The following is a 27,940-nucleotide window of genomic DNA, read 5'->3' as shown; positions in this document are numbered from 1 at the left end:
CCCTGCCCTTCCCGCGGTCTCTTTAGGAAGAGCTGCAGTGGGTGATACCAAGCGAGGCCCTGGGAGGTGGAGGACCGGAGGATGGGATTCCCCTCCTGTCGCTGTGGCAACCGCTGGGCAGGAAAAGCAGCAGTGGGATGCGATGGGTGCGCTGGGGAGGCTGCGGGGGCCGGGCTGCGCTGACATCACGCAGGGAGGTGGTGCAGAGGGAAGGGGAGTGGGAAAGGGAGAGTGGGGAGACTGCGGAGGGGAGAGCGCTGCACAGGGAGTGGGCTCCGGGGACAGGTAAGAGATGCTCGGGGGCAGCGGGTCAGGGTGGGCTCCACGAGTGCTGGGTGATGTGCTGCGGGATGGCTCCTGGGGAGCAGGAACGTTATACAATGCCCGAACAGCCTGGCACAGCAGGGCTTGGCTCTTGGACAGCGAGACCAGGTCAGAGCCTGGCTGGCTGGTGCAGAAACTGGTGCAAATGCTTCCCCCCCCCAGGATACCAGTATGTGTGTCACTGGCACCGTGCTGGGAAGAGCCAGGAGTAGTGTGCCTCCAGAACAGGCTGAAGGGACTGGGGAGCAGCCCTGGTCCCTCTCTAGGAAAGGGAAGCAGAGTTCTCCCTAGGGATTAGAGCACAAATCATTGATGAAATGAATCAGAAGTTTGGAGACCTTGTCCCTTGAGCTACATCTATCTTAGAGGAGGCTGTAAGCAGAGCTGGAGAACTGGGACCGATCCCAGAAGCACGGCTGGGGTGGGAATCCTAAACTCTGCACATGGAGATGCTGCACATCTCCAGCAGCCTCAGCACTTACCCTTCCTGTGCAGCAAGCAAGAGTTCTGGGGAAGGCAGCCAGGGGCATGACCATTGCCAGGAGCTCTCTGGATGTGGATCCTGGGGATCTGCAGACCTGGAAGGCAAAATAATGAAGTCCTTGAGACCTCTCTGGGCATCGTGTTGCCTTTTAGCACAGCGGTTGCATAACGGGATCCGATCTGCTTGCGGAGGGAGCAAGGGTGACGGTCACCTCTGTGCCCTGCAGCAGCTCAGCAGTGCCTACCCCCCTCCCCGGGGGGGGGAATTTCATCTTTCTTCCTAATCCAAGGGTTCCTTAATGCTTGAAAAACTGGTGGGTTCACAGCTCCGATTCCACGCGATGTAGGGACTCTACGCCTACACGCAGCACTAGCAAACTAGAAAGTGAGTTTGTTGGCACCCACTCATCTGTGCTAACCTGATTTTTTGGCCTGTTAGGATCCTTGGTGTGTATCTGACCGAGGAAAGTACATTTAGGGTCAAAAGCCCAGTGTTGGTAACCCCTGTGGGTGTCAGAAACCAGTACTGGGGCGGAGATGGAAGAGGCACAAAGTAGAAACCCTGTTTGAAATCCAAGAACAGGGAGAGGCCACTGCTCATGTGCCAACAAGTCTGTTGAAATAACACATTTTTGGAGTCATTTGAAGGGCTGGGGGCAGCAGTGGGGCCATGGAGAAATGCAGCCAGGAGTGCTGGAGAGTATGTGAGAGAGCACAGTTGCAGTAACGAGCATAAATAGGCTGTAATTAGGGAAGCAACTGCCGTGTGATGCACGATCCTTGCCCACGAAGGCACAGGTGCTGGGTCTAGGAGGGAGCACTTGGGAGTGGCTCAGGTGGCCACAGTGCTGCTTGTGACATGGAAACTGGAAACAGCAGCAGCCTGTGCTGCTCTGAGGGGCTTCTGTGGGAGCAAGGGGTCGGAGCCCCACGCGTGGAGGGTGCCAGGCAGTGCTGTCACCCCCAGGGCCGCGTGGCCAGCTGTGTTCTGTGCCTCTGGCATGGGCAGGCAGGGAGGAGAGGACCCGTCAGCAGCTCTGTGCCAGCCCTCAGCACCACATGGGCAGCTGTGCTGGGAGGGAGCCAGCCCGGGATGGGCCCCGGCATTCCGAGCGGGACCTCGCTGGAACCAGGCTCCCAGGACCTGGAGCCAGGCTCCCAGGGTCAGGTTGGGGAGGGTGCAGGGAGGAGTCAGTGCTGCTGGGCTGCAGTTTCAGTCCCCGAGGTTGCGGTTCTGCACGACCGGCAGCGGGACTGCTCTCAAAGTCGTGTTTCAACTTGATTTTTTTTTCAAGGTTATTCAAAATTTAATGGGGGAATGGCACCAGAACCTCCCACAAGCAGGAAGTCCAAGTCAACCCTCCCAGTCCTTGACTTTCTCCGTGGCTCAGCTGGCTCTCCTTGCTTTCCCCCACACTTGCCTACACTGCAAAAGGGATGATCATGTGAATATTACATAGTCTGGCATCTGCACATCAGCTGCAGCAGCTGAGGCTCTGACATGCTCCCAGTGCCTTCATGTGACCCCGTTCCACAGCCATGCTGTTACCTGTGCATTCGGTCCCTATCCCAGGCTGTCACTGCCAGACACACAATAATAATGAAATACAAGAAATGGGAACTTGTGCTCCCTCCTGGGAAAAGAGCTCTGGAGCTTTGAGCCTCTGCAGAGACCTGGAGCGCTGGGAGGAGCTGCCCTTGTGCCAGTGTCCAGAGAAGGCCCTGGGAGCTGAGCCAGGTGCTGTGAGACATTTTAATCCTTCCTATTCCATAGTCCATCTTGGCCATGACTCCCCTGCAGTGAATGTTTTCCCTTTCCTGTGGCAGGGACACTCACAGGCGCCTACCTTGTGTTTGTTTTCACTCCTTATCTGGTACCAGTGGGAGCAGGTGGGGCACCAGTGAGTCAAGGAGAGTGGGAACACACATTCCAACTTCCTCTTGGGCCGCCCTGGAGTCCCCTTGATCCTCTCCCTAAACCCAGGCTGAAATTTCTCTCTGCTGAGGTAGCTGTTTGTTTAATAGCTGAGGTTACTTGAGTAATCAATAGCTCTCTGGTTCCCAACAGAAACATTATCCCTTTGGCCAAATCAGCTTTCCAAATCAGCTCTTCTGTCTTTGCTATAAACCTGCCCCTGGCTCTCAGCTCTGGGAGGATTTAGGTGCATTCCTGACCTACCTGCACAGAGCCCCACTCCTTTTCTTTCCTTCTGCCAGCGTCACTTTTTCTCTCTGAGGTTAAGCAAGAAGGGCTGGAAGCACATGGAGAAATTGCTGGATTTATTGGACTCTTCAGTCTCAGCCCTTCTCTTGGCTCTGCTCCAACAGCTCCTTCTCTGTGCCTGTTTCCCTAAGGAGGGAGGTGAGGAGAGTCAATGGGATCCTCGTGGCCAAGGGCATTGCTGATATAACTCCCAGTCCATGGGCTCCAAGAGAACTTGGCTCAGCCACTGCCAGACGAAGAAAAACTGTTCCCATCACGCAGCAGGAGCTGTATCCCAGAGAACAGGGCTGGAAGACAAGGTGCCCATAGAAAGGCTCCATGGCTGCACATAAATTTTCCTTGCAAACAGGCAAAGGCACCGACTCCCTGGAGCTGGATTTCCAGTGGTTCCATCCCAGCAGCCAAAGGCTGGGCTGTGGCTCTGGGCTCCAGTTTCCTATGACTGAAGGAGGCCACGGGGTTTGTTCTGCTGCTGGGGCAGTGGAAACCGCCTTGCTGTGCATTGTGAGCATCTCTGCACATCTCTGTTCTTTCCAAACCAGAAAAGGTCACCGAGACCCAAGAGAAACCCACTTCCCTCCTTCACTGAACTCCTTCTGCCTCGCACATGCTTTTGTTGCCATCCCTCGCTTGCCAAACGCAGGAACAAACACTGGGGTTTGGCAGAGCTCAAAGCCTTGGCGTGGCTGATGGGAAAGAGGCATTCTTGGTCCTCAGCCCGGGGACAGGGCTCTGCTCCATGTCCACTGCCAGCTTTTCCAGCTGCAGTTTTGCTGCTCATCCCATGCTGAGAGCACTGGTCTTGGGGACAGGCAGCACCCCTGGGTGCTGGGCTGTGAATCCTGCAGGGGATCCATGGAAAGTGGGCGGGAATAGCTGGAGCAGGACCCAGAGCTGCATGTATGGGGGGACGTGCAGGAGTCGGCGCTGCCCCGAGAGGCTTTTCCCCAAGAATTAATGATGCCAAGCGAACAGGGAAAGGCAGAGGGAGGCCATGTAGAGCCAGGCTGCCTCTGCTTTGGTTAAATAGGGCTGGTTTTGCTGACAAGTTCCCCCTGAGAGACTGCAGGGCTGAGATGGGGAGGGATCCTGGAACTCAGAGGCAGCTGGAAGGTTCTTGGCAGCTACTGCTGTTTCAGAGTCAGGCACTGGATTTTCCTGGTGCTTGGGGGAACTGGGATGGCAGCCTGGATCAGAGATGGCCAGGCTGGACAGATGAGAGGCGGTCATAGCTTCTGCCTCTCTGTTGGAAGGATGCTCTGGAGCAGCAGCAGGGCCTGATTTCAGAGAAGCATTTGAGGTCTCAGTGCACAGTGATCGCCCCAGAAACCTCCTACTCAATTTTCTGCTGTGCACAGCCCAGCCTCAGGCAGCACAGGGGGTAATTTGCTCAAACACTGGCTAAGGCAACCCACATATGACAAGCCTCAGAGAGGGAAGAGGGTTTCTCATGGTGGTGAAGGGGTGAGAGAGAGGAGGGAGGGAGAAGAGGAATTTCCTGGCTGTGGTAAAGGTGGGCTCTGCTTGAAGAGAAGTCAGAGAGAATGGGTTTGTGGTCATGACATCAGGCTGGGGGAAGGAAGGAGTGGGTCAGCAGCAAACCCCAGCAGAACAAAACCCATTTGCCTTTTCATGATGGCCTGGGAACGGAGGACACACCAAACTACAGCTCCCCTCTCCCTCTGCCCACCTTGTTCTGCTGCAGAGAGAGCAGAGCACGGGGGGGAGCAACCGTGGACTGAATCAGCAGCCAAGGGTCGGGCTGGGGAAAGATCTCAGCTGAGACAAGGGAACCCTGATCAAGCACATGTTCAAAATTTCCCACCTGGTTAGTGCTGGCTCAGCCCTCTGGAAAATGACACATGTTTTCCTTGCTGCGGGGCCAGAGGGCTGTGCTGGGAGCTGTCTGCTCTCCCGTCCCAGCTGCAGATGAGAGGTGCTGCTGGCAGGGTCCACAATCACTCTTCTTTCCCCTTTTGACAGCTGTTGCTGGTTAGGAAAATGGGAATGTTCCCCAGGCAGTTCTCAGCAGGAACTGCCCTTTCCAGGGCTGACCACTTGGGCTCTTTCTTCCTCTTCCCAGCTCCTGACAGTATTCACAGATTTGGGTACATTCTAGTCTTGGCAAAGCACTGCCCTCCCCTGCTTCTCTTCCTCACATGACACAGGAGAGGCTGTGGCCTGTGAAGGAGGAATGTTTGTTCTTGGACTTAGATCAGTATAATTCTTGAGTCTGTTCTCTTCCCAAAGCACAAAGAAAGAAAGAAGAACTGCTGGGACCACTCCTGCTGTGGGGATTTACACCCCAAACTGTCAGTCTGTTCCTAGCACAGAGATCCTGTCACCAGCTATCCCCTTCCCAGTGCAGGATGCAGATTATGCCTTGCAGGAGAGCAGTAGGAACATCAGGGCAAGTTGTGGAAAGTCATTATATCTTGTCACATCTGACACAGAGGCCAAGTGAGTGTCCACAAAGAGGGAACACTGGGCAGAGCTCAGTGGAGGCAGGAAGGAGACAGCAGGGCTTGTTGCTCCTGGAAGCTGTGGGTACAGAGCTTAACAGAGGGGTCAACCATCTGAGAATGTGCAGGAGTAACCACTGATTTCAGCTGCAGCAGGGTAGGAAACCCCAAGGTTCAGAGCTTAAGCCACTTTCTAAGAGAAAAGAGCAGGACTAGCAGGAAAAGGGAATGACTCCAGCCAGCAGTGGCTACTCAGAGGACACTGACAGCACAGAAGTGGGTGCATTTGGGCCACATCCTACCCAGCAACTTGAGAGTTCCTCAGAAAGCCCAAATGCTGCAACTGAGCTAACTCAGAAAGAAGTGGTCTGGCTAAGGCCAAGGTCAGTCTGAATAATCCCTTCCACTCTCTCTTCCGCTTTTGTGCAGTGAGACAGGAAGCTGAAAATTCCCCGGCTGATTTTGGGAGCCCAGGCAGAGGTCAGCGAGCAGGGACCACCCAGTGCAGCCTGAGTAACAGATGAGTGTGTTGTTACCCAGTCCCTGTGCTCAGCTCCCTCCCTGATTCCTTGCAGCAAACAACAGAATTTCCTGGTTCTTTGTTTCAGAATTCAAGGGAAAATTCTGCCACCCATGCCAAGTTAAATTAAAAGCTGGTAAATTCAGGAGGCTTTTTGCAGCGAGGCACTAACCTTTGGAATTGCCTCAAGACTTGGTTAAGTCACATAATGATAACTGGCTTGGAAAAATCCTGATGGTTTTATGACCTTTCACAATGTCTGTACTTCTGTACCCAGGCAAGGGTCACCAGACTGCTCCAAGACATGACCAGATCCCCTCAGAGGGATAAAGAAAGAATTCTCCTCCTCTCTTTCCCTGTCCTGGTGTGACTGCCATTGCTCAGTTCTGTAACACACGGGAATTACCCCAGGCCAGAGCAGTGTGGCTGGAGTGCTGAGCTCACCACACAGCCTGTTCCCACGATCCCCATTTTGGTATGAGAATGATCTCTGTGTTACAGCACTTCTGGAGGTGCCGAGGTTGTCGTGTTTTGGAAACTTTGCCTCTGAGACAAAGTGAAGGGTTGTTCCTCAGGGAAAGAAGTACCACGTGTGTGTCCTCAGGAGGAGACACAGGGCTCCTATTCTCACAGATGATCCTGAAGAGACCTGAACAATTCAGGTCTCTCCCTGACCTCCTGGCAAGTGAGGGAGTGTGGATGTGTCTCTTCCCCTGCCAAAGTGAACAGTTCCTTTCACTTTTATTTTGCTTTCTGTGTCCCCAGCCCCAGGGCTTTTGCAAGTTGAGTGGTGGCTCCAAGAGGGTGTTATTTCACAGTGGTGGCCATTGCTGATGGAGCTTCTGGTAAGGCAAGACCCTCCTGAGGGCAGTCGTGCTCTTGTCCTTGGAAGTTCTGCTGAGACCTTTCCCTTCCCAGGTGCCAACTGGTGCTTTGTGGGATTGAAGCTCAAACCTCCTCTGAGGCCAAGCAGCCACAGGGACAGGCTTCAGCCACCACCTGCCCACGACAGCAGGTCCCACTGGTGCTCAGTTCACTGGAGCTTTCTCCCCTTAGCAGGTCACTGCGAGCAGTGGATTATACCCTGGCAACAGGGACACTGCAACATGCAAGCCCCGAAACTGCAGCGCCTGCTCCACTACACAGCAAAATAGGTCGTGCATCAGCAAATGAAAAAGGACAGATGGTGTCTGCTAATACAGCTTAGTTTATGGCCTGCAGGATTAACTCACTAGTTGTCATGTCTGCAGAAAATAGGAAATGGGTGGGTCGGCTGGAGGAAATGTGTGGTGTGCCCAGCCCTACCTGTGCTGTGGGATGAAGCGGCTGGAGAGGATGTCAGAGATCCTGTGAGGTTTTGAGATGCTGCTGAAGGGCTGCCAGTGTCTTTTGGGGAGTCTGGGCAGTTGTGCCTAGTGCCTTGTACTGAGTCTTCCCGTCCAGCTCAGATTCCCACACTCCTGCCACAAAGGCCAGCGCTGTAGGGAGAGATGCTGAGCCGAGCGGGGATCTCCAGCAGAGACAGGAACACTGTGGTCTGTGCTCCAGCAGCTCTGGAGAAGCCCACAACTTCCTGTCCTCTGCCAGCTGCAGGACAGCCTCCAGTCCAGCCTTTTGAACTCCCAAACACCCACGTGTCTGCAGGAGTAAGTCAGAAAGCTGAGGCAGAAGCCTCAGGTCTTTTCAATGCCTTCTCTGTGACACACTGTTCTCCTTTCCTGGAAATCAGGCCAGTGCCTCACTCTGTTCTCCTTGCAGAGCTCTGGCTTCTGCATCTGCTTTCTGAAGGGCAGAACAAACTCTTCCTTAGCCCTCCATGAATGGTCCTCCTGAAGATTTCACCTCACTTCTTGCTGCCTCTGCCGTGGCCAGGTTTGCTCATGTCCTGCAAGATGCTTAGCACCCCGAAAAACAGCTGCCATCAGGGAGATACTCCAGAGCCAGTGCTGGATTCCTGCCCTGCCATGCCATCTCCTCTTGCTGGTGGCACCTGGCTCCCTCCTGTGTGCTTGGCCACCACCACCCATCACAGTGTGCCCAGGACAGGCAGGTGCCTTCTGCTGCCACAGGTGTTTGCCACCACCACCCTCTCCCACAGCCAGCCATCACAGGCACTGGGGTTTCCTCCAGTGACTAATTAGCCTGTGTTTATGCCAACACCAAACACATAATTGTCTGTTTAACAACTCTGGTGAGGAGGGAGTCTGGCTGCTCCCTGGTACCGTAGGAACCAGCCCAGCCCTTTTCCCATGGCAGCACCCCACTGTGCTAAACCTTCTCAGTTATAAATCCCCCATCATTAAGGGTAGCAGGTCACTGGTAAGAGTGACTCGAGAGTGGGGATCATTGTCCCTTCCATCCCCAAAGCTGTGAGTGCGCAGGTGTACAAAGAACTCAGAACAGCCTGTGCTTTCATTACAAAAGGAAATGCTTCTTTTGTAGAGGGAAAAAGCATGTCAGATTATTACTATTATAAGTAATTGCTTAATGCTTCCTACACCTTTACGTCATTGCTGAAGCAGACAGTAGTTATCTGAGTCCCTAACTGGGGTCTCTTCTCAATGCATGTGTGTCACTGATGGGGTCAGGCCCATGACCGTCCTGGCTGCTGGAGCCCTGGAGGAGACAGGATGGGCATGAGAGGCTCCACATTCTTCCCCCTCAAAATCTCCCCACCTCCCACCTCTTTTATCAGCCGCTGACAAACCTTGCCACGTGTGTAGGCGGCTCCCAAGCTCACAAGATGATTCCCTGCTCCCCCCTCCATGAGAGCGCTCAGGATTTCAAGGACGAGGAGCGCAGCGTTCCTCCGTCTGCAGGCCTGCTCTGCAAGGGACGATGCTCTCAGAGAGCTCCATGTGCTAACTCTCTCCCAGGATTTCACATGACAGCATCTTCCCCAGAAAGTCACAGCAGGGAGTGGAAGATTGCTGTGCGTGTGGGTGTTAGGAGGGAGCAGAGTGGGATGGGGAGATGGAGGGGAGGGGAGGTGTAACCACAGACTAAACCAGAGAGAATCCTCTTGGAAGAGCCTCGCATTTCTGATCCCAAGGCTCCAATCTCCTTCCTTTTCCTCCCCATTTAAAAGAATGTCAGTCTTTGTTATGTCCAGCAGAGAAAAGGGGAGTCAAGGAGAATCATCTCTTCCTTCACTGAACACATCTCAGGGGACCATGAGAAGCAAACAGAACATGGACTAACCAGATAGACCCAGCAATGTGCGCACTGGGAGAGCCCTCCCCAGCCACTGGTGTCCTCCCTGGAGAGCCATGAGGGCCATTAATGACATCTCCATCTGACAAACGATCCCAGTGCATGTCATTACAACACAGTGCTTCCCTGGGGCCCTGGCAGAAAATGACCCCAATGAGCTCCAGTTTGTGCATCCACAGCTGCTCCCCGTGAATGCACAGCGTCCCTCGCCACAGAGCTCAACGCTTTCAGGGTTAACCTTTGCTGAATCCCTTGGACACAGCAAGACTGACATCCCTGCTCTGCACACAGCAGAGCTGGGACCCCAAAAAGAGGAGTAAGGAAGGCCACATGCTTCTGGCACGACTCTTCAGGGCAGGAAGCTGGGAAGAGACCCTGCCCTGCGCTTCTGAGAGGTTTAAAGTACCTCTGTGCTACTTGGATCTGTCTGTCCCTGTCACCCTCCCCTAAATGCTGTGAGTACAGCACCTCTCAGGTGTCACAGCATGTACCTGGCTGTGCCTTGTGGTGGGTTCTCAGCAGAGAGACCCTTGAAACTGCCATCTGCATTTTGGCACTGGGGAATCCTGATGTGCCTGCATCCCTTTAACAACTCTGGTTGTCCCACCCTAGCAGGGCCAAAGGTCTCAGCCTGCCCAGAGAAACCAGAGCTGAGTCATTCCCGAGTGCCCCTGTCCGAAAACAAGGAAGAATTCCTGCTGTAAAGCTGTTCCCCTCCTTCCCTCATTTCCTCGTGTCTGTGGCTATTTCAGAGAGCAGCGACACGAGCTGGATTTTCTCTAAACTCTATCTGCTTTACAACACAGCCTGTGCCCCGTGAGTAACCCCTCCCATCCCTGTCTGTGAAAAGTGGAAGAAACCCCGAGGAGACCCACAGAATTCTAGAGAAAACAGTCTGTGCTGGGGAGGGTTTCACACGTCTGTGCCTGAATGACCCGGAGGTTTCAGGCAGACTGAATCTTTGTGTGCCTTGAAATAGCTGTTTCAACACCCCTCTGTGTCCTGCAGGCCAGGGATCAGAGCAACAGGTATTTACCACACCTGTGATAGTCGAGTAATCAGGAAAGGCAGGGGGTGGGCAAAGGGGATGTGGTAGGAGCTGGAGTTTCTATTTTATCTGGGGCCTCCTGCCAGTGTCCCACCACAGCAATATTCCCGGCCAGGCACACCCCCAGTTCCTCCATGCAAATACTCCCAGTCTGAGTTTCACAATCCCTTCCCAGCAGGCACCCTCTGCTTTCACTCTCTGAATTACCAAGGGGAATTTTCATTACATCACCAGAGACTCTTCCTCCTCGACAGCGGCAGAGCTGTCACTTGCTTTGCAGGGGGGTTTTGGGGTGTGGGTGGCCACGGTGTTTCTCTGGAAAGAGGCCCTGTGCCTCCCAAAAGCAGGTTCAGCCCAGCTCAGCCTCCCCCAGTGGCTCCATCCAGGCTGGGAACGGCACTGGGCGGTGTGGGGTGGCTCCAACCAGTGCCTGGAGAAAGCCTTTTCCCTGGAAGCCTTCCTGGGAGATATGGCATTTTAAGGCAGCTTTAAAAGTCTCCTGTGCCAAATCCTGCCCTGATTTAAGCAGCGGGGTCGGAAGTCAGCAGTCTTCCAGCTTTCTGCCAGCATAAGCAGAAGCAAATTTGCCTGTTGGAGCTGGGATTTGCGGAATGATTCGCTGCAGCATTTGAATTCCCCCCTTCCTATATTTTTTTTTCTTTTGTTTGTTTTTGGTTTATCTTTTCAAATATCCCTGCGTTTAACAGTCAGACTGGTGACTGTTTCCTTGCAGCCCCGGGGAGGGGCTGATCTGATCTCACTCCCAATCCGGCGACTTTCCAATGAGCCTCTTTCCTCTCCTCCCTGGCAGCTTGTTTCCCTGCCCTCTCCCTCCCGGCTTCCCAGCCCCAGTTCCTGGCTGGGTTGTTGGTTTTTTTCCCCCTCCAGTTTGAATCAAAACAAACTACCGGGTTCAAACTGCTAGTCAGGAACTTGCTGAGCAGGAGCCTCTGCTCTTGGCAAGGGCTATCAAAACTCGCCACGGAGAAACACCTTGGCCACGGAGAACTTATTTTTAAATAGCTGGTATGTCTGGACCATGGCGGGGTCCGGACAGTTGGAATTCTGTGTCTCTGAGCTCCATAAAAGCACTGAATTCCCTCAAACATATAAAGACTGGCAAGAGGTCTGAGCAGCTTGGGAGGAGGGAAGATGGCTCTGAAGTCACTTGGATTTACCCTGGCCTCCCCCAGCCCTGTTTGTATCATGATTTTCCTCATATAAGGCAATGAAGAGTCATTTCTGCCCCATCAGCACGTTGCAAAGCCGATGCTTTTCCCAGGAACTCCAGATGGTTTTGCTCTCTGTCTCTCTGTGTCTGCACTACTGGTAATTCAGGCCTGTCTCACATTAGCTTTTGAGCTGAAACCTTCCCACAATTAGTTACAGTCTGTGCTCTTGCGCTGCAGAGGACGTAGGGCTGAGCTGGCAGAGCGCTGTCTGGGAGATCCGTCCCACACACGAGTCTTGTTCAGGTTTCTCTATTTCGGTCAAGAGTGTGATTTTTCTAGTGAAATCATCAAAGCGAGACAGTCTCTGCTACAGATGGGCAGCGACAGCCCTTAAAAATGCCTCATACCCAGCTTGCCTCAGACAGGAACAGTTAATTTCAATATAATCTTGTTTTACACCAATATGACACCTCTCCTTTCTTCCTCTGGCCCTCCTTTCCCAACAGTGAAATGGGGAGAGGGCCCTTTCCCTCTGGGAGCTCCACAAAACAAGTGTCAGGGAGATGCTAAAGCATCTTCATGCCTGCCCACGACCTGCCAGGGACCAGAGCTCAGCAACTCACTGCTCAGGGACAATGTGCTCCACAGACGCCCTTGTAGCATCCCAGATTCTCTTGGAGCAGAGCTGTTTGGCTCCCTTGCCAAATTACCTTGCTAATTAACAGGGTTTTTGATCCCAGGCAGGAATTTACCACTTTGAGGCCAATCCTAAGTGTGGCCCAAAACTTCCAGCTGGTCCAAAGCCACGTGTGCTGTGGCAGGAATGCCGGAGCACAGCAGATGAGCTGACAAATGTCTGGGGAATGTCATCTCCAGGGAAGGAGTTAGGTGCAGCAGACATCTTGGGATAAGCAGTAAGTGAGGGTGTATAGCAGGCACAGAATTAATGTGGAAAAGCACAGGGAAAAGCATGAATGCTGTAGGGTATTTAGGTGAGGAGGAAGCTTCATTTATGCTCTTATGCAGGTGATTTACTCCCTCTGTGCCAGACAGGGAAGTGTCAACATTATCCCTGCTGTGCAGACAGACACAGGGTCTTTGCCTACAGCAATCAGGCAGCACGAGCACTGAAATCCAGGTGCTTCCAACTGTCAGCCCGGGTTTGGTTCCTTGCTCCCAGGTCAGAGGCACCAACGAGGGCTCTCGGCAGCCGGGAAGGATCCTGGTAATAACAATGCAAACAGGCTTTCCTGAGAGAAATGATTTCGGGAATAGCGATAGCTGGGAGAGACAGTGATGGACTTGTCACATGAATAACCACAGTCTGTCCAGCCAGAGCTGACAGTCTAAGGGAAGGCAGCCCCTTCTGTGCTGATTTAACAGGCTCCTCGTAGACACAGCAGATCTTTCTGCTTCGCCTCCCTTGCATAATAAGCAGTGTCCTTCCTGTTAGCTCCTCAGCCTTTGGATGGGAGTCGAGGCTGGCAGACCCCTGTGGGCACGGGGGAACCCTGGAAGGAAGCGGAGGCTTTTAACTTTCTGCATGACTGCAGTAGGAATGTGGGTTGTAGTTTCAGTGCCTCTGAACCCAGCACTCCTCGGGGAGGAGTTCCCCGGGTGAGTAAATCTCCACATGATCTTCACAGACGTTATGAAGGAGGGACACACAGCGAGGGACAAGGTGCTCCAGTGGGGCGAGTGGATTTAGAGGGGGCTCCTGACGTTATAGATCCCTGTCTCCAACAAGACACATGTTAAAAAGCAAACTGCCCCAGGGATTTTTAACAGAAACCTTTTTTTCTGCACAACCCAGCCAGGCCCTAGATGAGACCAGAAGGCTGGAATGGCCACCCTGGGGTGGGCAGAGATGCTCTGGGCAAGCGCTGCAGCCATGGCAGTGCTAAGGGAAGGATTTTGAGGGGAGCAAGGGGTTGAGGGGGGGCCATGGTGCTGAGGGGAGATGGGGAGCTGAAGGGAGAGTCATAGAATCATAGAATATCCTGAGTTGGAAGGGACCCATCAGGATCATCGAGTCCAACTCCTGGCCCTACAAGAATCCCACCATGTGCCTGAGAGTGTTGTCCAAACTGGAGATGGGACACTGAGGGAACCACTGAGGGTGTTGCGAAATGTGGAATACACATTTTTGTGTACTTTCAAGTGTAAGGGGAGCCAGGGACTGAGGGGGGCCGGGTGTTGAGAAGGAGCCAGGGCGCTGAGGGGAGATGGGGAACTGAAGGGAGATGAGGTTTTGAGGGGAGCTGGGGGTGCTGAGGGGAACTGAGTTGCCGAGGAAAGTCGGGTGCTGAGAGGAGCACTGGCACTGAGGGGAGATAGGGGCCCTGAGCCCCCCATGGTGTTAAAGGCAGATGGGGAACTGAAGGGAGATAGGGAGCTGAAGGGACATGGGGAGCTGAAGGGAGATGGAGTGTTGAGGAGAGATAGGGAGCTGAGGAGACATGGGGAGCTGAAGGGACATGGGGAGCTGAAGGAACATGGGGTGTTGAGGCGAGACGGGGAGCTGAGGGGAACCGGGCTGCTGAGGAGAGTCGCGTGCTGAGGGGAGCAATGGCACTAAGGGGGGCCGGGGGCGCTGAGGGGAGCCGAAGAGCAGAGCGGGCGATCAGCTCTACCCCGCTGAGACGCTTCAGAGCCACTCATGGCACCGCAGCGGCGGGACGGGCACAGGGACAGGGACGGGTACAGGAACGGGCACGGTCCCTCCGGGGCTGCCCGGGGGCGCTGCCCACAACCGAAATGGCGGCGGCGGCGGCCGCGCCCGGCGCGGGGCGGGACAAGGCGGGGCGGGGCCGGGCCGCGCTCACCCGGCCCCGGCGCCGCTCTCGTTACAGCGCGGCCGAGGCAGCGCCCGGCGGGACGCGACGCTCGGAGCCCCGGGACCGACCTGCAGCCGCCACCCCGGACCCCTCCGAGTGATCGCCACCACCGCCGCCGCCGCCATGGGCTCCGAGCGGGACTCCGAATCGCCGCGCTCCTCCTCCATCCACTCGGCCGCCGCCAAGTGCCCCAAGCCCGGCCGCCGCCGCCGCCTCTCCTTCCAGAGCGTCTTCTCCGCCGCCGCCGCCTCTGCCGCGGGCGGCCGCCGCCGCGCCAAGGCCGAGCCGCCCCCCGCCGCCCCTCCGCCGGCCCCCGCCGCCCCGCCGGCCCCGCCGCCGCCGCCGCCGCCGCCCCCCGAGGAGGCGCCGGTGGTCCCGGAGGGCGAGGAGGAGCTGGAGTGCCCGCTGTGCCTGGTGCGGCAGCCGGCGGAGAACGCCCCGCGCCTGCTGTCGTGCCCGCACCGGTCGTGCGGGGCCTGCCTGCGGCAGTACCTGCGCATCGAGATCACCGAGTCCCGCGTCAACATCTGCTGCCCCGAGTGCAGCGAGCGCCTCAACCCCGCCGACATCCGCCGCCTCCTGCACGACTCCCCGCACCTCGTCGCCAAGTACGAGGAGTTCATGCTGCGCCGATGCCTCGCCGCCGACCCCGACTGCCGCTGGTGCCCGGCCCCCGACTGCGGGTGAGTGCGGGGGGCACGCGGGATGGCGGTGGGGTGGGTGCTGCCCCTCCGTGCTAGGGCAGCTTGGGGAGGGGGGACGTGCGGTGCCCGTGGGATGCTGCCCCATCCCTCTGCCCTGGGACAGCGTGGGGAGGAGGGATCTGCTGTCCCCGTAGGATGCTGCTTCCTCTGTCCTGGGACAGACTGAGGACCCACTGTCCCTGTAGGGTGTTGTCCTGTCCATCCTGGTAGAGCGTGGGGATGGGAGGATCTGCTGTCCCGTAGGGTGGTGCCCCATCCATCCATACTGGGACGTCCTGGGGAAAGGAGACTCCCCGCCCTGGAGGGGTGCTGCCTGTCCCCAACACGTCCTGGGACAGCTGGGCGATCCTGCTGTCCCAGCAAAATGCTGCCTTTCCCCAGCAAGTCCCGGGCATGGCATCCCAGATGGGATGGCCCTGGGACCTGCTGTCCTGCTGAAATGCTGCCTGTCCCCACCTGGCTCCCAGGACAGCAAAGGGAGGATCAGCCCCAGTGGGGTGCTGCTGCCCGTACACACTTCTGTTCTACTGAGTCCCACAAAGAGCCCTCAGTGCAGACGTTCTTTGCTTGTCAGCAGTCTGTTCAGGACAGCTGATGGGCCTTGGGTACCAAAATGACACTCCATCTATCCCTGTTACCTCTCTAGGGCACTGGGATTTGACCTTGGGGATTGTGGAAATACAGGCAGATCGGGCATGAGTGACAGGATTTGAAGGGGGTTTTAGCTGAGCCATCGTTTCCCTAATTTAACAGAAGCCTTTTTTTCTGCACAAATGAGAAGCGTGGAGTTTCCCAGCTGCGTGTTTCGCTGTGAGCCATGGGGACAGTGCATGGGGACACGCTGCAGCCCTCACGGTGGGGAAGAAGGAACTGTAAACAGTCACTATTTCCCAGTGAGGATGTTGAATACATGGCAGAGAGGAGTGATGTTGACTCACTATCCGTTGCCTAAGTGAGGAAATGTCTGTCTGTCCAGAAGTCAGCCCAGCCAACTGTGATGACTGTGTAGTTATGAGTGTGTTGCTTTCATTTTCTCTTCCATTTTCCTTCCAACGAACTCTGTTGGTTTCTGTTTGAGCGTAAGCCAAAGCTGCCTGGAAAAGGGCTTTGTTTGGGAAACTTAAGAGAAGTGCTGTGAAGTTTAGCTAGAATTCAGCCTGGATGGCAAATCTGAGTAGTGAGGACATGAAAGGAAAGTCTGACCTAGTAGTCGGAATGGAAAAGGTGGTGGGAGGGTTGTGAAGATTTAATCAAAGCATTGTAATAGGCATCCTATGCAAATCAGTGAACCTGGCTCAGGTTACCCATTTCACGGCCTCTGAGCATCCTGTATAAGGGCTTGTTCCTTCAAAGGGTGAAATTAAAGGCAAACAACAGCTTTGCTCCTTTCTGGAGCCAAATCGAGTGTGAGATCTTGATATTTCACCAGCACTGGGGATAAGATCAGAGAGACAAGAGCTGGTTGTGCTGCCACAGAGGGAATGCCCCTGCTGTTCACCAGCTAGAGAAAATCCGGTTCCTGCTCGCCGAATCTCAGCTCCTTGACTGCTGTGATATTATCTGTGCTCAGGATAAGGTGTACAAACAGCCGACGTCACCCAGGCTGGCTGGGTGGAAGGAGCCAGCTCCAGCACGGCCCGGAGGGCGTTGCCTCTGTCACAGCAACCCAGCCGTTGCTTTGAGGGGTTTTGGGCAGACTGGTGTCACAGGCGGCTCTTTCTGCGAGCAAAAGCCTCCTCCCTGGTTAGTCAGTGAGCAGGGTGAGCCAGGTGACACGCACAGCATCCTCCTCCCAGCTGCCCAGAGCAGCAAGAAGCGACCCTGGGGCTGTTGGAGACCAGGCAGCCTCGTGGACCAGCACTGCTGGTGTGTCTGTGGCGCTCACACAAAGGCTGTTGGAATCAGCCCTCCGGCGGGGAGAAGAATTAATCACCCTATTCATTCTTCCCAGCAGAGCTTGTGTGGCTGTGCTTATGTAAAATCAGGGTATGAATTATTTACAGTGGGCTTTCCCCGCTGTAGTAGTGCTGGAGTACAGAGCCAGAGCGGGAGCGTAGGGCTGGGGGCACGGCCGTGGCTGGCACTGGGTGTCACCCCTGCCAAGGTGTGTAGGGCTGGGGTATGGCCATGCTTGGCCCTGGGTGTCACCCCCACCAAGGTGGTGGCATCAGGAGGCTGCGGGGCGATGGCAGACACGACCCTGGGCGTGTGACACGCAGCGTCCAGCGCCTTCCTCACACGCCACAGTCTTTTCTTTAAATTCCTCTTTAAATGGAAGAGCCTGGCTGTGCTGCGGGGAAGGGGAGGAGGAGGAGGACCAACACAACACCGGTGCATGTTGCCATGGAAACTCCGGTCAATTGATGCGCCATCAATCGCAAAACAAATCATTTTCTGTGTTTTGCGGCTTCGGTTTTTCCCCTTGCTACAGTCAGGTGGTATCGCTGTCTAGTGTTTGTCACACTGCATCCTTCCCAAAAGCTTGGGAGAATAACAGGACCTTTAGAGGAACGGAGCTGTGTAGGCTGAGCTCTGTGAATGAGCAGGAGGAGGGAGGGAGGCAACTCGTGGCCGTCCAAGGCGTGGGCTGGAAGCAGAGCTGTGTGATTCCTGGGGTCTCAGGGAGACACTCTGTGGGGAAAACTCAGTTTCCCTTCTCATCTGCTGGGATTGGGCCTGGAAATGGCTGTTTAAGTCAGCGATGTGTCAGAGGTCAGGGGAAGAGGGGAGTGCACTGGCCATCCAGTGCCATAACTATTCCCAGGCATAGCCCTTCAAAACCCACTTTCTAGTTGACCTTGACTTGGAGCTGTGTTATTTCTTTTCCCAACAGACAGTTGTGTAGCTTGTCTCCCCGCAGCTGTGGGCTCGTTCATGATATTTGTCATTTCAGCTCTAGCAATAAAATATAAATGATGATGATTTTAATTTCTCGAGTGTTTAAAAAAACCCAGCGTTTTGAGCGAGGAGTTAATTTGGGGTATGGGGTTGCTTAATATATTACACTGAGCTCTCCTAGCCTAGTTATGGTTTGAAATAGCAGTGTCACAACACAGCTGGGTAGATGAAGCTTTTCCTTTTTGTTTTGCCAAGATCTTTGGCTGTAGCATAGTGGCAGGGTGAGGATGTTCAGTGGGATACTCCTTAGACAAGATGCATAGGGGTTGAGTTTGTCCCTCCCAAACCCCTGGGCAATACAGAATGGTTTGGGTTGAAAGGGCCCTTAAAGATCATCTTATCCCACCCCATGCCATGGACAGGGACACCTTGCACTAGACCAGGTTGCTCCAAGCCCTGGCCACTTCCGGGGATGAGGTTTTCCTGTCTCTCCTCCAGCACTGGGCTCAGGTGCAGGTGTGTTGCTGCACACGTAGGCCCTGCAGTCGTGCCTCCTGGCCCCGAGATGTTGTTTCTTTGGCGACTCTGTCGTAGCCTGGCAGGATGAAGTTGCTCAAACTCCCACGGAATGTGAATCATTGTGGTATGACACATTCAGCAGTTCTCACGCCGCTGCCTCTGAGAAGAGGCAATACGACTTGAGCTACACGAGCTCTAAATATACAGCCTTAAATAGGAATTATTCCCTCTGACCACCAACAAAAATACTGAGGGCGAGCAACAAAAATACCCTTTTGCCATAAGGGTGTTGCAGAGCTGGGAAGGCACTTCTGGAATTGCTCATGTCAGCCCCTGCCAATGGAAACAGCCTCATCCTCAGTGACTGTGTTAGTCAGATTTCTCTAGCAGTGCTTGCTGATGCTGCTTAGACTTTTGTGTACACAGGACACTTCCTCCTGGAAGTGTCACTCTACTATCAGAAGTGAGCTGGTTGAACCTGGCCTCTCTGTCTTGCACTCTCGGTTGGTTTTACTCAAATTTTGGCTTATTCCAGTGGCAGGGTGTTGTTCTTCAGCACTCTCTGGAAAAGAAAGTTCTGTGGAGATCAACAGGAGCTTGCTTCTTGGCATAGCTACACATGGAATCCCCTGTTATTCCACTTTTTTAGGATCATTCAGTTAATAGAAGTGCCCAGGATAACCTCAGCTTTCCTAGACTCCTCCAGACCACAGAGCATCCACCCATATACCTGTCCTAAGGAACTGGGGGGGGGGGGGGGGGTGTGCCTGGAAAGAGCAGCCTGAGCCTGTCCTAGGAGCCTGAGTTGGCAGAAGGAGCAAGGAGTTAGCTGGGCACACCGTGCACAGATCTTGTCTGTGTGAATTGCCCGTGGGAACTGCCAGCAGTTACTGAGGAGAGAACTCTGTGTCACAGGCTGGCTGTGTGAAAGGCCTCTGCCCCGAGTAACCCAATTAGCACTGCTTAATTTCAGGCCCTGCAGTGCAAGCCACAGGGCTGGAGAGAGCAGGAATGTGTCTGGCGTGGAGGCTGCTGTACCAGTGATCAGAAATGAGGTGGGAGAGGTGGGGTGGGCGGCCTGGGGGCTCTGGGTGACCTGCCACGGGCTCTGGGGGTACCAGGCACGCCTGTCTTGGCAGCAGCTCTTCAACCAGCTGCTCTGAGCAGAGCAGCTCAGGCAGCCACAGCCTGGGCACCCTGAATTAAAGGATCACTGGGCTCTGGCTTGATAACTTTGCCTTTCACTAATGCCCCCGGCGTGTTCCCCCTGCAGTTACGCGGTTATTGCCTACGGCTGTGCCAGCTGCCCCAAGCTGACCTGCGAGAGGGACGGCTGCCAGACAGAGTTCTGCTACCACTGCAAACAGATATGGCACCCCAACCAAACCTGCGACATGGCCCGCCAGCAGCGGGCACAGACCCTGCGGGTACGGACCAAGCACACGTCGGGCCTCAGCTACGGACAGGAATCCGGGCCGGGTATGGATTCACGTGTTTTCCGTAGAGTATCCTCAGCTGGGAGGGACCCACTAAGGTCATTGAATCCCAACTCCTTGCCCTGCACAGGACAGCCCCAAGAATCACACCACTGATTTGGTTTTTTTTTGGTTACTCAGTGCTGCAGCTGTGTGTGTGAAGCTGAGGAAGAGCCACCTCTGTGTAAACCCCCCTCCCCTCCAAGCAGTGGGGTGTTAGTGCCCTGCGTGGCACAGCTGAGGGTCTACAGCTGCCACTGTGAGAGCAGCTGTGAAACTCAGACTCATTTCCCCTTCTCCTGTGTTAGGACATGTCTGGGCTCCTCCAAGAGCGCTGAACAGATCAGTAGGTGATGATGTGCTTTGGGGCCTTCTGTGTGACAGCAGCTCCCCTCATCCGCCCCAGCTCTGCTTGTGGCTCTTTTGGTCTTGGATGTTCTCGCTTTTTGCTGATCTAAACCCTGAACAAATAGTCACTTTTTACCCTTGCAGCTTCAAATTTGCCTGCTGTGGTCATGAAGAGCAGCATTCATGCCCAGCTGAGTGTGGGGAGCCTTGCTCTGTGCACTGTTAGGTGTTAGTAATGTCAGGTACCAAAAAAAATGCCAACCCACAGACTCCTACACTGCCTGGTAGGAGCTGCTGTGTCTGCTGAGTTTGTGTTCCTTAAAAATAACTGTATTGACTCTGGAAGGGGGCAGTGAGGCCATTTTGTAAAGCCCTGCCCTGCCCCCAAACAAAACACCCTGGTTTTCCTTCTATGTCAGGAGTTTAAATGTTAATTCACTTAGTGTGGAGCTGTCGTGGGTGGTTCAGAGGTGCCTTAGTGGTATGTTGAGGTTCAACATGTCCCAGTTAGAGAACCCTGATAATGGACAGCAGAGACTCCCACAGTCTCTGGTACAAACCAGCCAGTAAAAAAAAAAAAACAACCAAACCAGTTTCTGAGATTTTTCACCCTGTTAAAGAGATCCCTGCCAGGAAGGGCACTTAGCCACAGAAAGGGAGGTTTTTGAGACAGTGGTTTTTCCTCACCCTGTTCTGCTGGATCCAGTGTGGTGATTAATAAGGTGTGAGCTGGTCTCAGCAGCTGGATTTCATCTTGCTGAGCATTGCAGGGGCCAGCAAAGCCCTGAACCACAGCACAGCCATTGCATAACCACGATCAGATGACTCCTGAATTAAGGAAGAGATGAAAGACCCTTATCCCACTCTGCCAGCAGCAAACTGGGGCCTGGGCAGCCTCTGCTGCAGACCCCAGTTCCCTTTTGGCTGCCCAAGAAGGCTGGGTTTGGTATTTTTCCAATGCCTGTTCTCCCAGTTGTTCTGTTGTTCTTGGCCCATGAATCACCTCAGTGGAGCAATTCAATCGTGGCTTGTTCTTATGCTGTTGCCTTGGCTAGCACAGGGCAGGTATGACTTGTTCCCAGCACTTAAGCATGTCCTGGAGTACATTCTGTTCAAGGTCAGAATAAGTTTTTAAAGTAGCTGTTGCTCTCAGTCCCTGCTGCCCGGGCTCTGGTGGGGTCTCTCATCAATGTTATCATCTCGCTCCGAAGATAAACTAAAGACACAGCACCCCTGTGGTCAGCAAAGGTGTTCTGCCTGCACAGAAGGGGGTTTCATCCCGTGCCAAGATTCCCCTCGTGGATTCCCTCATGCTCACAGCAGAGGTTCCAACTCCATCCCGTGCTTCCTCCCCGCAGCCGACGACATCAAGCCGTGCCCGCGCTGCAGCGCCTACATCATCAAGATGAACGACGGGAGCTGCAACCACATGACGTGTGCCGTGTGTGGCTGCGAGTTCTGCTGGCTCTGCATGAAGGAGATCTCGGATCTGCATTACCTCAGGTGAGGAAGAGGGGAGCAGCACACCGGGGTTCCCCAGCCTGTACCCCGTGCAGCGCTACGGGCTGGGACAGAGGGGCTGGAGAGCAGCCAGGCAGAGAGGGAGCTGGGAGTTTGGGTGGACAGGAAGCTGAACATGAGCCAGAGTGTGCCCAGGTGGCCAAGAAGGCCAATGGATCCTGGCCTGTATCAGGAACAGGGTGGCCAACAGGTCCAAGGAAGTGATTCTTCCCCTGGACTCAGCACTGGTGAGGCCACCCTGGAGTGCTGTGTCCAGTTCTGGGCCCTCAGCTCAGGAAGGACATGGAGGGGCTGGAGCAGGTCCAGAGAAGAGCAACAAGGCTGGGGAAGGGACTGGAGCACAAGTCCTATGAGGAGAGGCTGAGGGAGCTGGGGCTGTTCAGCCTGGAGAAGAAAAGGCTCAGGGGAGACCTCCTCACTCTCTGCAACTCCCTGACAGGAGGGGGGAGCCGGGGGGGGTTGGTCTCTTTTCCCAGGCAACCATCAGCAAGACAAGAGGGCTGGGTCTTCAGCTGTGCCAGGGGAGGTTTAGGTTGGATATTAGGAAGAATTTCTTTTCAGAGAGGGTGCTCAGCCATTGGAATGGGCTGCCCAGGGAAGTGGTGGATTCTCCATCCCTGGAGGTTTTTAAGATAAGACTGGATGTGGCATCAGTGCCATGGTCTAGCAACCACAGCAGTAGTGGATCAAGGGTTGGACTTGATGATCTCAGAGGTCCCTTCCAACCCAGCTGATTCTATGATTCTATGATTCCTGCTGCTGGGGCAGCACATGCCCATCTGGGGCTGTTCAGAGGGGTTTACTGCGTGTGCTGGGCTTTCACCCTCCTGCCTCTGCACTCAGTCTCTCTAATTTTCTTCTTTCTGACCCAAAGAGCTGAACTTTGTTCCCACTTTACGGTGGCATGCTCTTCCACACCAAAAAAAAAAAGCTCCTGATACTATTCTTTTGAGAGCTTTTGGTCTACTGGATGTTAAACACATCCGGTAATGTGATTGATAATCACCTTGATGAAAAATTAATCTTGATGGGGGGAAAAGAAGAGAGAAGCCTCTTTTGTGTTGTCTACACGCTTCCTAAGTTTTGGGTTTTATTTTTGTGGAAGTTGGACTTGGGGTTCTTGGGAACATTTAGGAATTGCTGTGGTGTTAATGTCATTTTTTTTCCCCTCCCACGAAGCCCCTCTGGCTGTACATTCTGGGGCAAAAAGCCATGGAGTCGTAAAAAGAAGATTCTCTGGCAGCTGGGCACGTTGATCGGGGCTCCTGTGGGCATTTCCCTCATTGCTGGCATTGCCATTCCTGCCATGGTCATTGGTATCCCTGTGTACGTGGGGAGGAAGGTAAGTGTGGGGAGCAGAGGGGTTTGGGGACGTTCCCTGTGCTCGAGGCATCCGACCAGAAATTTAGAGCTGATATGAAGGGTGGATCTTGCAACAGAAGCAAAATTCAGTTGTCTCTTCTAAAGCTTGTCTTATCTCCTGGGCTTTGTGTGGGCAGAGGGAGGGTGGTGGCTGATAAGCCCTCATAGCCCTTCAGGCTCATGTCCTCCCAAATGCATTTTGCAGTGCTCTTGTGCCACTGCTTTAACCCAGGAGCACGCCAGGAGAAACCTGGTCCCTTTTGAGCCCATCCTGTGATGTTGGGCTCTGTGGGACAGTGGTTGGACCCCGAGCATCACACCTTGCCATGCTTAAATCACTCGTGTTTTGGTGCTGACCTGCTGCCTCAAACTGTGTGATGCTGCTGTGTGTGTCTGTGCTGATAAAGAGATGTTGGGAGGGAAGAATTGGCACATCAGCACTTTACTTGTAACTTCTTCTTTTTCTTAAGCACAGACCCTCCTACTAGGTCTGGTCTGTGAGGAGATCTGTGAGGAGATGAGGTTCTTTAAGGGCTCACACAGCTGGCAAGGCTGTAAAATCAAATACTGTTGTCCTCTGGGTGTTTGCTCATGGCCAGGCTGTTCTCACCTGGTGCTTCTCCTTCCATCAGATCCACAGCAGGTATGAGGGGAAGAAAACCTCTAAGCACAAGAGGAACTTGGCCATCACTGGAGGGGTCACCTTGTCTGTCATTGCCTCTCCAGTCATCGCTGCTGTCAGTGTTGGTAAGTGGGCTCAGTCCCTGTCCCTTCTGGTGGGCCAGTAGCCACCAAGGCAAGTGAGTAGCCCAGCCCTGTGCACTGGGGGTGGCCAAAGGCAGTTTGCAGAGTGCTGCTGTGTGTGGTTTTGGGCACAACCCTCTGTCTCACATCCAGGCTGCACGTCCTGCTGTGCTCGAGGTGGCCTGGAGCCAGCACAGGGCTTGTCTGGAGCACCAGCTGCCTGTGCCACAGCCCATCCTGGTGTCCCTCGACACACAGAGCTGTCCCTCACTCATGGACTGGTTTGGTGGCTGGTGTCTCAGGGGTTCAGTGCTCTTGGGGTTCCCCCATTCTGCACCAACAAAGGGCTCCTTCTCTGTCCGTCTGCGAAATTTTGAGCTACAACCTTTTAAAAGCAGCATAAACACAACTGAGAGAGTCCCTACCCCAAAAAAATCCTTTCTGTCTGCCCAACACAGCTCGGCCTTGAGCTCCTCTTAACCCAGCCCGTGCTCCCCTCCAGGTATTGGGGTCCCCATCATGCTGGCCTACGTCTACGGCGTCGTGCCCATCTCGCTGTGCCGGGGCGGTGGCTGTGGGGTCAGCACAGCCAATGGAAAGGGGGTGAAAATCGAGTTTGATGAAGATGATGGACCCATCACAGGTAACGTGGTGACTGGGGAAGGGAAGGGGTTGTAATGAAATGCTCGGGGGTCGTGATGTTTCCCAAATCTGAACATCTGTTTTCACCTGGGCCTGGCTGGAAGCAGGTATTTGCTTCAGTCTTGCTGTGATCAGGTGTGCTGCTCTCAAAGCAAAATCTCAGCTCTGCTCAAGGCTGGGAGGCTGCCTGGGATGAGACATCACTTCCCTTGCTGATTCCCACCCCTGTGCTCTCCTCCCCTGCAGTGGCTGATGCCTGGAGAGCCCTGAAGAACCCCAGCATTGGTGAGAGCAGCATTGAGGGGCTGACCAGCGTCCTGAGCACCAGTGGCAGCCCCACGGACGGGCTCAGTGTCATGCAGGGCAACTACAGCGAGACAGCCAGCTTTGCTGCCCTCTCCGGGGGCACCCTGAGCGGGGGGGTCCTCTCAGGGAGCAAGGGGAAGTACAGCAGGTAAAATTGGATTGCTGGGGAAAACCACAGAGGGTCCCAAGGGCTGTGTTGGTTGGGCAGGTTTATTCTGGGGAGCTCTCCAGGACTGTGAGTGGTTGTGCTTCGACCTAGTTATGTCCTAGGACTTTTGCATCTTGGTCTGTCGTAGAGTAACCAGTCCCAGCAGATCACCCAGGGTGATCAGGGACCCAGGGTGGTGTGGCTCTGGCACAGGCTGCCCAGAGAGATTGTGGACTCCCCATCCCTGGAAGTGTTCAAAGCCAGGCTGGACAGGGCTTGGAGAAACCTGGTCTAGTGGAAGGTGTCCCTGCTCATGGCAGGGGGTTGGAACTAGATAATCTTTAAGGTCCCTTCCATCCCAAACCATTCCATGATTCTGTGAGCAGGCTACTTCTGGACTCAGTGCCAGGCTGGTTCTGGCAAGGAGGACAGAAGATGAGTTTCAGTCCCTACTGAGCTCCCTAAAATTGCAGAGCTGCTGCTTCAGGTTAATTTGGAATAGCACAGAGATGCCTGCGTGACCTGCTTAGAGCTATTCCACTCCTCTTATCCCAGCCTGGAGGCTTTGATGCTTCCTGTTCTCCAGTGCAAACGGTGCCACTGCTTTCCAAGTCAGGAGGTTACGCCGCAGTTTCCCTCCAAACCTGCCTGTGAGTCAGTTTGCTGGGTAATTAGAGACACGTGTTGATGTGGCAGCCAGGATGTAATCGTGGCTCTGCGCGAGATCCGTGGAAATCAGTTCTTCTCAGGAATTGTGTGAGTCATGGAGGTAAACACTGCTTTACCTTCGTCATGGAAAACAGAATGAATTTGCCTAAATGGAGCCAAAAATGAGGCTGTATGTGAGAGGAGCCATTGGGGTTAAGCTCTGTCATGCCGAGCTGTGCCAGCACGCAGGGCCTCTCGCTTTCCCATGAAGAACAGGGACTGATTACTGCTCCTCAGGGATGTCTAAAGCATTTCTAAGGAATCCTCCTCTTTCCTGCAGGCTGGAAGTCCAGGCAGATGTCCAGAAGGAGATTTTCCCCAAAGACTCGGTCAGTTTGGGGGCGATCAGTGACAACGCCAGCACTCGAGCCATGGCTGGTTCCATCATCAGCTCCTACAACCCCCAGGACAGGTAGGAGGACATGGAATGGTGAGAAGAGCATTGGTAGTGGGTGTCCTGGAAAAATCTGTGCTCTGTGAGTGCTGCTGTGGGTGGTGGGATGACTGTAGTTGCACCAGGCTGCTCTTCTGCCGCTGGCAAGCAGATCAGTCCTTTTGCTGGCACGGGAGGAGGACTGGGGACAATTTGGGAGCAGCCTCCGTGTGTGGTGTGGAGCCTGAGGAGGGGATCTGCATCCCAGCACCCTCAGGGTCTGTTCCTGGCAGCTTCTGGGGACTCTGGAGCTTTCCCAGCTCAGCTCCTGGCTCAGATCTTGGCTGCTGTGGGGAGAACTCAAGAGCAGCGAGTGTTGTTGTTCCTCTCGTGCCAAGGGGTGATGAGCAGCATCTGGCTCATGTTTGGGAAGTGTGATCCTCCCAGTTCAGTTGGTGCAGTGCCCAGCGGTGCCCAGTTGAACCCAGTAACCGTTCCCAGTAATGCCAGGGTGCTTGTTCCTGCAGGGAGTGCAATAACATGGAGATCCAGGTGGACATCGAAGCCAAACCCAGTCACTACCAGCTGGCCAGCGGCAGCAGCACAGAGGACTCTCTGCATGTCCACACCCAAATGGCAGAGAACGAGGAAGAGGAGGAGGAGGAGGAGGAGGAGGAAGAGGACGGTGAGCAGGAGCAGACGTGCAAACACCAAAGCTGTGAGCAAAAGGACTGCATTGCCAGCCAGACCTGGGACATCACCCTGGCCCAGCCCGAGAGCATACGGAGCGACCTGGAGAGCTCCGACAGCCAGTCGGACGACGTGCCGGACATTACCTCGGACGAGTGCGACTCCCCCCACTCTCAGACTGCAGCAGGCTGCCCACAGACCCCCAAAGCTAGAGGTGCCGAGAGCCCAAGTGCCCACCTGAGCCACTGTGCCCAAGCCGAGGGCTGCCGGCTGGATGAGATGGTCCAACTGGAGTGCATCGAGGCCAGAGTGTGACGTGTCCTGCTGGCAGCACACCCGCTGTCACTGCGTCTCTTGGGCCGGGCTTGTGTCCCTGTTGGCTCCTGTTTGCCGTTCTCCAGCTGGTTCCCCAGCCTCGCCTCGGGAAGTCGCTGTTTCTTACGTGACATAAAAAGGAAAGGAAAGGAGAAAAAAAAAAAAAAAAGAAATCCCCCTGCCGTCTTTTTGTTTTAATTTATTGGTTCAAAGTCTGTGAGGTGTGTAAGAGTGTAAATATGTACGTGTGTCTGTATGTCTGCAACCATCCTAAGGGACTCTTGGAATAAATAAAGACTCTGGTTGTCATTCGACTTGCGTCCATCTCATCCTTTCCAAAGCTACAGGGAAATCCTCCAGCTGCCTTTGCCTTTGGCTCAGGCGTTTGTGAACGTTGTTCCCAAAGGCTTGGGAAGAGGAGGATTCTCTCTTCTCCATGTGCAGCAGGGCTGGGTACAGGTTAAAGGAGGGGAAGGATGGGGGGACTAAAGCCAAATTCCCAGCTGTATGTATGGGAGCTGAGGAGGCTGAGTGATGGCTCAGGTGGGATATTGGGCTAATGTTTTTGACTCTCTACCTAGACCAGGCTCTTCCCCAGATTGCTCCCAGGAACCAGGGTTGTCCCTGTAATTAAGCTGTTGGTGCCTCCTGTCTGCAACAAGCTTTGCAGAGAGATTAGTGAGGGTCTCCCACCAGTGAGGGAGGGTCCCCACAGCCCCCCCGGTGTGAGCAGAGTGCTCTTCTTGCAGCCACCTCAGCAAGCCTTTGTCCCCATCCCTCTCCCCATCTCCTGCTGTCAGTAACTTCCCTGGAAGCTTCATGAGGGCGATGGCCACCAGACTGGTTCCTCTGAGTCACCCTCTGGGAAGTCACCACCTGCCCTGACCCTGCTGCTTTGCCCTCTCTCTGCAGGTACCTGGCAGTGCTGGCCTGTCCCCTGTGGTCTGGCAGTGTCCCAGCCTGA

The 27,940-nt window shown here is 54.6% G+C and overlaps 1 protein-coding gene across 1 annotated transcript; it reads left to right on the top strand.

Annotated features, from left to right (window-relative positions):
* The first annotated feature begins 223 nt into the window (after positions 1–223).
* RNF19B (ring finger protein 19B) lies at positions 224–27,290 on the top strand. Its single transcript, XM_064635130.1, has 10 exons — positions 224–285; positions 14,299–14,966; positions 19,618–19,823; positions 21,526–21,670; positions 22,868–23,030; positions 23,683–23,797; positions 24,297–24,437; positions 24,683–24,890; positions 25,879–26,010; positions 26,499–27,290. Exons 2-10 carry the CDS (start codon positions 14,407–14,409, stop codon positions 26,974–26,976), a joined length of 2,148 nt encoding a protein of 715 aa, XP_064491200.1. The 5' UTR covers positions 224–285; positions 14,299–14,406; the 3' UTR covers positions 26,977–27,290.
* The last annotated feature ends 650 nt before the right edge of the window (positions 27,291–27,940 follow it).

The sequence above is a fragment of the Pseudopipra pipra genome, chromosome 24 (assembly GCF_036250125.1).
Source record: "Pseudopipra pipra isolate bDixPip1 chromosome 24, bDixPip1.hap1, whole genome shotgun sequence".
Lineage (NCBI taxonomy): Eukaryota > Metazoa > Chordata > Aves > Passeriformes > Pipridae > Pseudopipra > Pseudopipra pipra.
Note: the sequence above shows the minus strand (reverse complement) of the source record. Positions and strands in the feature narration are given on the sequence as shown.